At 36.4% G+C, this 11,883-nt stretch overlaps 1 protein-coding gene across 1 annotated transcript; it reads right to left on the reverse strand.

The window, feature by feature from the left end:
- Positions 1-999: 999 nt before the first annotated feature.
- LOC126828127 (endoglucanase 4) lies at positions 1,000-11,344 on the reverse strand. The gene is made up of 8 exons (XM_050557708.2): positions 11,192-11,344; positions 9,055-9,226; positions 7,778-8,090; positions 5,490-5,654; positions 4,239-4,426; positions 2,883-3,042; positions 2,239-2,335; positions 1,000-1,027 (listed from the first exon to the last, which is right to left on the reverse strand). Exons 1-8 carry the CDS (start codon positions 11,203-11,205, stop codon positions 1,000-1,002), a joined length of 1,137 nt encoding a protein of 378 aa, XP_050413665.1. The 5' UTR covers positions 11,206-11,344.
- Positions 11,345-11,883: the final 539 nt, after the last annotated feature.

The following is an 11,883-nucleotide window of genomic DNA, read 5'->3' on the forward strand; positions in this document are numbered from 1 at the left end:
TTAAATTATTCACTTAAAGGAGCTAAATCGCTAACATTTGGGACCTAGAAATTGACAAAAGTGGGTCGCAACGCATATTATACTGTAATATGAATGTATATGAACTGATTTACATTCAATGGTTTCCGTTTTTACTCCAATTTCAAATCAGTTATGTTCGGCGAAATAAGCCTGCAGTCTCAAGCGAGTGCAAATTTCTAGCGTCTGGTTATTCCAGTCTACATACGCCGTTTGATTTGGTGCAATGTGTCTAGCCTCGTCCCTCAAGTCTCTTGATACAACTGGGGCTGAAGCGCATTATGGTACACGATTCGTGTACCTATGGTAAAATGTTTATTTTGTCTTAAATATTGGATATCAAAAGCCCATCTTTTTCCGGTAAGATCACAACATGAATGTTGATTTAATTTGACAAATAAATCGTGTTTTCAATGTTGAAGATTTTGGATGATATTGAGTTAGAGACTTAGCTACTTTAAGTATGAGAATGCTTTTTGTGTTTCTGGATCAAAGATATGTCTGATAAACAGTGATTGGAAGTTGATTCAATTCTTAACTTAAGTCTGAGAATGTTTTGTGACGTGAGGGCCTGTTCCTTCTTCCTGCATCACTGATAAGGAAACCAAGCTAGAAAATCTGGAGGTACGTTCTTGACTAACATTCGAATTTATGAGATTGAATATTCACCTTTAATGCGATGAAAGAAATTTAATACTTACTTGGCATGCGATAATTTTATCATCCCAGGATTGTGCCCAGGCACCGTCATCAGTATAGTATAAATCAGCATCTTTAAGATAGGTACTGTCTTTAGTGGCTCTATATAACCAAATAGCTGCTGTACATAGCTCGTCTTTATAACCGCTAGAACTGTGGAAGGAAAAACATAAAATAAACATTCTTTATAACCGCTAGAACTGTTCTTTATAACCACTAGAACTGTTCTTTATAACCGCTAGAACTGTTCTTTATAACCGCTAGAACTGTTCTTTATAATCACTAGAACTGTTCTTTATAACCGCTAGAACTGTGGAAGGAATAACATGATATACACAATCTTTTATTCTTGTTATTTAATGGGGAGTCGCGATGGCTCAGTGAGTAGGACGCTTGCTTGCTAGTCTGGAGGTATCGGGTTCGCTCCCGGTGTTGAACCAGAAAGTGCCTCGGGATTTTTCGGCGCGGTTTCCTCTTGTGAGTTGTGCAGGACGGGGACCTGGTAAGGGGAGGGTTTAGTCGTTTGGATGGTACGTAAATAATACCCTTGACAGTTGAAATTCAAAATAATAGTAGGCCGGGCAAAAATTCTCCTCATAGCACATTGTATTGTGTATGTCCGTCTTTATTAGCCCGGTCGGCGCAGAAATGTAGGACGTTAAACCGCATTTCATTTTATTATTTAATGATTACCAAATCTACACCTAGCGAGAAAAAAACATTTACAGTGAAAACACTCATAAGTTTTTAATTTTCAACATATCTGGAAAACAGCCTTGTGTATACGAAACTATTAATCCTGTTGAGGCATTTAGTTACTGGATTGAGCAATAAACTATCGTACAACTTTATGGAAGAACAATTACTAATCTATTTGGGCGACGTTTTGAAGAGTATTCTCAAGCAACAAATAAGCATGTGATGGGCCGATCAATCTGATTAAAACACAGATCCTATAGTTCAAAATTTCGTGTAAATTGTCTATACTACACTAGGATCTGGAAGAGTTGTTATATAACTCGTGTTCTAGATGATGCTAGGGATTAGCCAATGAAACGGTCTGTTACGGCGAGCTTTTGGTGCGTGGTGCATGGAACTGTGGGTAATCCACTAGAAACATCAATGCTGATTGGTTAATCAAATGTCTGACGTCATAGGTTAAAAGCCGCTCGTATGACCTCTGACGCGACTTCCCATAGCAACTGGTCATGTAGTGTAGGCCATCGAACGTATAAATAAACGAAACGAAATATAGATCTGTATTTTAATTAGATTCTAGGCCTAATATAGACAGGCTGACAGTACCTACTTAGCAAGATTCTAAGAGTCTAAATCGATGGCTGCTTGTTGCCTTACCAAAGATAAATGCGGCTAGCGCTAGATGGTATGTTAGATAATGTGTAGATGTTGATTCAAATTCCGAAATGGTGAAATATGACTAGAAATGTCTAAAGGTCAACATCTATATCGTTAATGTTATCTTTGTCTAATGTTTGACTTGGTTTATTATCAATAACTTACTCATAATAATCTTTCAGAGGATACTTTCCTGGAACCTCTTTGGCGAATTTGTAAAGACTTTTGGCGGCTGACAACAATTTGGCGGAATATGCACTATCTTCATAAATAATAAAAGAAAAAAGAGAAGTATTAGATTTAGACAAACATCTATATTAACAAGTTAAGGTTTAAAGGAAAATATTAGTGTATGCCAATATCAGATATGTGATAGAACTGGTTAAACACGTCCCAAATATAATATTAACACATATAATTGCTACGACAGATGCGTAACGAAAATTTCCTTTTGCCTTCGTCACTTCCGTTTCTTGAAATCTTCGTTACGCATCTATCATAGCAATGATCTCTGTGATAAAATTATATTTGCAACGTGTTTAACCAGTTCTATTACATATGTGATAAATGAAATATATAAATGAGTATCATCGGTATATAAATGAAAGCTGAGACCATATTTTCTGACAATATCATATAATGGTGACGTATAAAGGGTAAATAAAATCGGACCAAGAACGGAACCTTGAGGAACCCCAGATGACAAAACAGATTCAGACGACGATTTACAACTAACTAGGCAACTACTCTTCAGGGCTTTATCAAAGAGTCTGGAACAAATCCATATATGTAGCGTGATAAAAACTAACCTTTCTGTCGGAAGACGATTGACCCCAATGCTAAAGAAGTTGCTGCTTCTCCTGCTACGTCACTTCCTGGTGTATGTCGGTCTACTTTCATTGCTGGTCTACGCATGTGCATATCTTCTGGTCGTCCCCAGTAATCATGGTCAAGTTTACCGCTCCCTACCTGAAGAAAGATAAACGGGTCAAAGATCTTTAAATCACACGCAGTGTCGATAATGGATTCATCGGACATCAGAGACGGCTGGTCTCCATAATCAATTTCATGTTAAAGATACATTAGGTAAAGATACATTATGTAAGATTTAGATAAAGAACTAGCCATTCTTACTATAATAGTTCGAAAGTAGATGATGTAAAATGAATAATTTGAAAATTTCATTCAAATTACTCTATTGCAAGCGAAGATATTAGCCTTTGAAGGTTTGACAGACGTGTGCAATAATTTGAACCACCGTACTGGTTGATCGAAGCTAAGTCTCGGTCCTCCATATTTGATTAAATCAAAGTATCGCTGAACCATTCTAATCTATTTAATATCGGAGAAATCTGATGCCATCGAGAGTTGATTAAGGCCTGGATCAGCTAATTAATGTCTAATTAGTACTTTAGAAAACATTTCAGGCCTAAAGAAAGACCTGCAATAGGCAGATTTAGCTCTTGCATAATGCATGTTTAAGAACCAAATATGCCTATTACAAGTCTTTCTTTAGGCTGTTATAGAAAAGAATAATTAGATCTTTATTTACATGGCAAGCTCAAAATTAACCCTGTAGACTTTCGGAAGGCTTGGATACAGCTTGGATCTATATAAACAGTCGTCCATTTAAGAATTACATCAATAAATGGCTGACCAAGCTAACATTTACCGTTAATCACTGGCGTTACTACCGGCCTGCCATTCGAAATTACCGTAGCCATTGAGAATGTTACTTGATAATTGAGAATATGTGGGTGGAGTTATCGTCTGACATTCAAACGATCGCAAATTTCGGACTCGGTGCGGAGACAGTTGATGCCTGTTTTGAACCCAAACTTCAACACCAACGGTGACAACGTTTTTCAGAATAAAGTAATTTGACTGAAATTCTCAATATTTTCTTTTTTAATCATCATCTAATTCAACATAAAATATTCAAATGACCCATCTGACCCTCTACATATTACTTTAAATGATATCGTGTGTTTTAGCGTGTTCTACACAACCACCACATAATAATATGGTTAATCACCACCCACGCAACATATCACAAAATTTGATTGAAGTCGTTGAAAGATGCCCCCTTCCCCAAAACGTCGAAAATAGCGGACGGAAGGACAAACGATGTACAATGGGCTAAAAATATTAAATATGAGGTTTACCTGATAATAGTATTCCTGTGTTTTAGGGTTCCAACATTTTAGAAAATAGTCTAGTGGCCATTTGACCGATTTGTACATGTTGTCTAATTCATTAGTTAGCGTATAAGCATCTTTGAATGTGTAGAGACCCCACAGTAGCATGGTAGTAGCTGATGCCATAGGTAGATTAAACTTCACATAATCACCAGCTGTAAAAGTAATTGAATCAAGTTCGATTATATGTCTAGAAGAAACCCGAGGTTCCCAGCGAGATTCGTCAAGCTGTGTTCATGAACAGCTGATTCCCGGTCATTGGTCATTTATACTGATGATTCTGGATATAAACCACTGATTCCGGAAATAAACGGCTGATATTCCGGGGATAAACGGCTAATTCCGGGGATAAACGGCCGATTCCGGAGATAAACCAATGATACCGGGGGTAAACGGCTGATTCCGGAGATAAACGGCCGATTCCGGAGATAAACGGCTGATTCTGGGGATAAACAGTCGATTCTCGGAGATAAACGACAGATACCGGGGATAAACGCCCGATTCCGGAGATAACCGACAGATTCCGGTGACAAACTAACAATAAATTAAACTAAAAACAAAGACATCTAGAATAATCATCGTCTAGTTGCGGTCATGAACGGCTGAATGCGGTCATGAATGGTGTATTCCGGTAATAAAATAATGATTCCGGTGACTAACGAATTGTCCTCAAGAAGAAGAAGCAGAAGAGAACGCGAATGGCGACAAGACCCGCATGGGTCTAGCATGAAAACAACATACCAACCAAATACAATCTGATTAAATACAGATCATATTTCGTTTCATTTTTATAGTTCAAAATTTCGTTTTACTTGTCTTTACTACACTAGGATCTGAAAGAGTTGTTATATTACCGGCATTCTGGCAGAAGTGAGGGATTAGCCAATGAAACGGTCTGTTACGGCGAGTTCTAGGCGTGCGATGCACGGAACTGTATACCACTAGAAACGTCAATGGCTGACGTCATTGGGTCAAAGGCCGCTCGTGCGACCCCTGACGCGACCTTCAAGTACAACCGGTCAAATCTTCATGTTGAGTAGGCCATCAAAAGTATAAAAAAAACGAAACGAAATTTAGATCTCTTCCAGATCCTAATGTAGTAAAGTAAAACCAAATTTTGAACTATAAAAAAACGAAACGAAATATAAATCTGTATTTTAATCAGATTGAACCAGATATAGGACTTGATTGAACCAGATATATAGATATAGGACTTACCATCATACCAACCACCAGACAGATCTTCACCATGAAGACCCTGATCATGAACCGCTGAGTCCCCTCTCCATTTAACACGATTGTCCTTTGGTAGAACACCAGATCTCTGAGCTTCATAAAACAAGATGGATTTTCCCAAGACCTCGGCATAATTTGGTGTATTCCCTGAAATCCAAAAATAACAATAAAGCTTCTTTTTTCGTACATAGTCTCTTGCATTTATATTATGCGATTTCAAGACCCGTGATTACCCCCCACGCTCCGTCCATTTAATGGCATAAGGTCAGGTTTATACGGGGACAAGGGGCTTGATGAGAAGTATCCTACTGTTTAGGGGTTACACGTGGACAAGGGGTTTATTTTTTTCGAAAATAATCTCTTGCCCTGCGGTTAGTTCGTTATATTTCAAGACCCATGATTAGAGCCCCCATCCTTCCTAACCCACCCACTTCCCCTACATTTAATGACATTAGCAAAAAAACGCAATACAGCTTTTTCTAAACTAGAGTAAAAGAATTATTAATCTGGCGGCCTACGTGGTTACAGCAAAACAGACCTTGACACACTGTCCTACAGATAAAACCATGTCACGTGTCTGATAATAGCAACTATTTTAAACTCGACAGAATTGATTGTAAAGAGATTAAACGATAATCCCGAACCTACCCACTCTTTAAAACAACAATCTGTGTATTTTGGTCCAATAGCCCAGTGAAAATTGTTTGTTTAATGTCTACACGAAACATTGGTAGCTGACAAACACAGTACATTTTAACACAGTAACATATAACCCCATACACGGTTAGGGCTAAAAGCTAAGGCCTACTGCAGATTTTATAATAGATCGCAATATTGTTGTTAATCTATAAAAACCAACCACATCTAGGCTTTGTATGGACAGTTCGTTGGTGACCATAATTAGCTGGCTGTTTAAAAACTGATTTTGTTAGAAGTAGCAATACAATAAATATATTTTTTTTTTATCAACCATTTATATTTTTATTCCTGTGAGTGGATGTGTAGGGACCCAGTGCACTGCTTTGTACCCCGGGAGCCTTTAATGCTGTTAAGACGAACATGCAAATGTCCCCCCCCAAAAAAAAACAAACAACTCTTGAGGGTATCAACATAAAAATTATTCGGAAAAGAAAAGTACAATTACTAAGCCTTTATAGCATTTATCCAGTCGGAGCTGAACAGTGGGACGTTAAAACCCATCTCATTTCACTTAGTAAACCTTATAATCATTTTTATAATAATTTAAGATTGATTAAGTTAGGTTTCTTTCAAGGTAATCATTGGCATGTCTGATGATTGATCATCATTACCTAAATATTGTATTTACATAATGCCCCCCCCCCTCCCGTCTTCATTAGCTCAGTTCGGAGCAGAACAGCGGGACGTTAAACTCCACTTCATAATGTCCTGTCTCATTTTATATTTTATCATTGCCTGGCAAAGACTATTTTAACGTGCCTTGGGGCCTGTCCGTGCTCTGAGAAATAAAAAAGACGTGCTCTCAGAAAGTTTCAATTGGGATAAAAAGGCGCGGCAGGTATCACTGAAGAGAGGCCCATCACTGTACCAAATTCTTTTTTGTTTTGTTGAAAATTTGAATCTTGAGTTATGAGTCGTTGTTTTGTTCAGTTTCAGCAGTCAGCGGTATGAATGTTTAATACGGACCATAGACTCCCACACAGTCCAGTGTGTAGGGTTAGGGTTAGTGTGTATATACACAGACTAGCTATAATGTGTTAATATGTAAGAACTAAATCTGCTTATTGCAGGTCTTTTGTTGCCTTAAATGTTATTTAAATTATTTAAGTTATCATTTAGGCAAGTATTCACATGGCAAGCCCAAAATCAACTCTCTAGACACCGGATGGCTGAGATGGTAACGTGTCTGCCATGTCTTCGTTGAGCGATAAAATTTAAAACCGAGACTAGTAACAATTGTACTATCAACGCGGTTTCTTGTCAAGACTTCAACCATTCATAACTTCACTCAGAATAAAATAATTTGACTTTTCATTATCTGTTTTTAAACTGGTGTAGCAATAGTGACCATCGATTTATCTAAACTTTATATAATGTATTCAGGGGCTAGGTGAGAGGGACGTATCAACGAGCTTTGCGTCATGGTTTTGAGTTTTTGCGCCCCCTTAATTTTTTGCGCCCCCTCGCAAATCGCATGGTACACCACGTCCCGCCCCCTGACATCCCCTAACGCTGCATACCGAGGGTTTTTGTGCCCCTAAATGTATCTTTAATACTAATAAAAATTTAACCTGAACTGGCTGGTGGCATTGGAGCTGGTTTTGCTATGGGACGCCTGGTTTTTGTTGGACGTCTGGTTGCTATTGTTGGGCGTGTGGTTGTTGTTGTTGGGCGTCTGGTTGCTGTTGTTGGGCGTCTGTTTGTGGTGACGGTTCTCGAGGTATCACTCAAGAACACTACAGCTTCCGGTTTGATGCTGTTCTTGGTTCGACCCTCGATGACACAACATATCTTAGTACCAGGTTGTGGGGTACCATTAAAAAAGTTGTTTCGAAGAATAAAATTTCGATTATCAACTTTCCTTTCCAAGAAGGAATTCCAAGTCTTCAAAAGAAAAATACATGTATTTAAACTAGCTAAATTGCTGATATTTGTGACCTAGAAATTGACACAAATGGATCGCAACGCGTATAATAATGTAATCAGATTGTATCTAAACTGATTTACATTCAATCGTTTCTGTTTTTACTCTAATTTCAAATCAGTTATGTTCAGCCAGAAGTCTCAATCTAATGGCAGCCTCTAGCATCTGGTTATTCCAGTCTCCACTGATAGTATTTATTGCACTTGCTCTCCCTTGTTACAAATGGCGCTGAAACGCATTATGATACACGATTCGTGTATCAATGGTAAAATGTTTATTTTGTCTTAAATATTGGATATCAGAAACCCATCTTTACCCGGTAAGATCACAACATCCATGTTGATTTGAATTGACAAATAATTCGTGTTTTCCATGTCAAAGACTTTGGATGAAGACTGTAACAACCCTAATGTGGGGATATTGTGAATATCAAGTCGCCAAGGTTGAACAGGCGACCCCATACTCCCTGCCACGTACTAGCGGGGAATCGAAACCACACCAAGTGACTCAATCACAGACCTTATGATCTAAAGAGAGAGAGAGAAATGGGGTTTAACGTCCACTCGACACAAACTCGGTCATTTCGGGACTAACATAATTTAATATTATTTCAATAATTCGCAATAATCTGCTTTATCAGTGGGAGGAAACCGGAGGACCCGGGGAAAACCCACGAGTTTGGACAGGCGACCCTACTCCTTGTCACGTACAACCGGGGATTCGAAACCACGCCAGTTGACTCAATAGCAGGCTTTATGATACAGCGCGCACGTGCTAACCATTCGGCCATCCAACACCCCATAATCTAAAGCCCACGCTTTAAACCATTCGGACACCCAACCCCCTAAAATTGAAAAAAGAAAATACATAGATAACGAATTGACCGTAGATAAATTGAAGACAATAATCTATAGTTATACTTACGGTAATTCCTTCCACATCGTTCCTGAATCTTACAAGTAACCGCCATCCTTTTAAATGAGGTGGCGCTGTAAAGCAGACCTGGCCTAGAAAACCACCGTACCAGCTACCCCATACTTCAAAGTTGTCCGCAGACGTCAGTTCACTCACCGCAGAGAGTAAAACCCAAACAAGTCTGTAGATAGACAAACACACTGGTCATATATTGATACAATTAATATTGGTATACCGCTATTTTACCCAAAAACCTTAATACAACATTCTTCTTCTTAATGGTACTGAATTAGAGTTTTATATTTAAAAGAATATAAAAATATATTTAAAGGGGTATTGTTGGAGATTAGATAAAGAGCTGGCAGTTCTCACTATAATAGTTAAAAACTAGATAATGTAAAGGAAATATTCTAAAAATTTCAGTCAAATTGCTCCAATCTGAACCGAGATATTAGCTTTTTTAATTTTAAGCCTAGCCTCGATCATCATTGCTAAAGTCGGTACGATAAAAAAAACATAGTCTCGATTATCCACTTTTTGATGTAATCAATAATCATCAATGAGCGTTGAGCTGCAGATCGGATTCAAATCCAGTAATTATTGCAGGCTAGCGATGACATCGAGAGTTGATTATGGTCTTATCAAGTCAATTAATGTCTAATTAATAATTCAGATAACATTTCAGGTCTAAAGAGACCTTGCATAATGTATGTTTAAAATCTTAGGCCTATATTATATTTTATCTATAAGAAGTATTATTATATATCTATATACAAAAACTATACAATATGGTTAAATATTAAACCTATAATATCTAATCTGATACCTATTAATAATACTAAATTAGATTTTTATATATATAAAAAAAATATTTAAAAATTATATTTAAAAGCTTACACCCATATATTATCTGTTTTCTTTTAAAATAATATCTTATATAAAAATTAAAAAAAATTGTAATATTTTCTTTGCCTCGTTTGTCATTCGAATTTTTAATTATGAGGATAAAATTATCCCGTTATTGAAATGAAATATTATTAAATCTATAAAAGGACAATAAAGGCCTACGTTCATTCTAATTATGGTTATATTCTCTGGGTGTTCATGATAAATCTAAGAGATTGGATTTTAAATATTCTGATAATAAACTAGTTCTAATATAGATAGGTACATTCTACAGAGTAAGTTATACAGTAAGCAGCTTGTAAATAGGCATATATACCAGATCTTGTAAATAGACATATATATCAGATTTTGTAAATAGGAATATATACCAGATCTTGTAAATAGATATATATATACCCCAGATCTTGTAAATAGGAATATATACCACAGATCTTGTAAATAGACATATATGCTAGACCTTGTAAATAGACATTAACAGAATTAATTTAATAAATAGGGTATCGGTACCGTTCTCCAGCTGGTCTGTTATAACATAGAATATTCTCTAGGCGATAGTTTTAAATGTAATGTACTAAATCAAACCGATAAGAAAATATTCCTTGTACAGATATAAATTCTACAGAGAAACTTGTACAATTGTTACATAACTCAATCTGGTAAATAGGCATATAAATCTTGTAATATTCATTCACGGAATTCATTTCATGGATAGGATATTGGTACCTTTTTTCACCTGGTCAGTTATATAATAAATTATTCTCTAGGTTCGTGAAGTGTCATGTACCAAGACATATCGATAATAAAGTATTAGTAGATTTATATAAGCTAAACTATAGGTATAATATGTATATTTACTAGATATTCCAAATAGGTACTCAGGGAATTAATTTCATGGTTATGATAACCGAACCGTTTTTCAACTGGTCAGTTGTAAAATAGACTATTCCCTATGTTCTTGTGACAAATTGAAATGTCATATACCAAATCATAACGAAAGGAAAGTGTTTATTTTATAGATATATATAAGCTATACAATAGGTGTATATATACTAAATATTGTACTCACGGAATTAATTTCATGGATATAATAATGGAACCGTTTTTCACCTGGTGAATTATAAAATAGACTATTCTCTACGTTCTTGTGACAATTTGAAGTGACATGTACGAAACCAAGAAAAGTATTAGTTTTAACGATCTATATAAGCTATACAATAGGTATACTAAATATTGTACTCACGGAATTAATTTCATGGATATTATTGGTGCCGTTCTTCTCCCCAGTTACTCCACAAGCTGTTATTAAACCTATGAGGCTATCCAACTGTTGTTACTCTATTATAAATAAATAAACAGCGGCTCAACTCGATCGTGGACGTGAGAGAGATATCTTTGTTAGCGATAATCTCATTTTTTTACAAATATATCTTCTCCGAAATAGATTTTCTTATCATCTGCTTGCTATTCAGTATACATGTAGGGGCGATTTGTTTATTTATTTAATTTTATTTTAGATAGTTTCTTCAAACGGAAAGTTTTCTTTTTGCTGTTAATTAGTTAAGGCGGACGGTTACTTAAGGGCATGGCTTAAGGGATAGTTTCTGGTATGCAATGTGTTTAGACATAGTTTTAAATATTTGTTAGTTTTTGTCTTATCAGCACTCACAAGTTACATACCTTCAAAGAGAGCGCCTTAGAGATGCCCTGTCTTAAACCACAATATGAGATAAGCTTGGTGGACATAGTAGTGGAATACACTTACACTAGAATTCTTTTAGTCTTTATCAACCATGATAAAATATGATGAGACATTATATACATGTAAAAAAAATACCTTTTAATACTGGGCGACGTTTGGAAATGAAATGAAATGGGATTTAACGTTCTGCTCCGACTGGGATAATGAAGACCGCGATCTATGGGGAAAATTTT

This window comes from Patella vulgata, chromosome 7, assembly GCF_932274485.2.
Source record: "Patella vulgata chromosome 7, xgPatVulg1.2, whole genome shotgun sequence".
Classification (NCBI taxonomy): domain Eukaryota; kingdom Metazoa; phylum Mollusca; class Gastropoda; family Patellidae; genus Patella; species Patella vulgata.

What these genes read in the sequence shown, in the direction of transcription:
- LOC126828127 (XM_050557708.2), bottom strand. An exon ending in GTCTGGTGGTTGGTATGATG is followed by an intron (nt 4,427 to 5,489) that starts GTAAGTCCTATA and finishes TTACTTTTACAG; the next exon opens with CTGGTGATTATGTGAAGTTT. An exon ending in CACAGGAATACTATTATCAG is followed by an intron (nt 3,043 to 4,238) that starts GTAAACCTCATA and finishes ATCTTTCTTCAG; the next exon opens with GTAGGGAGCGGTAAACTTGA.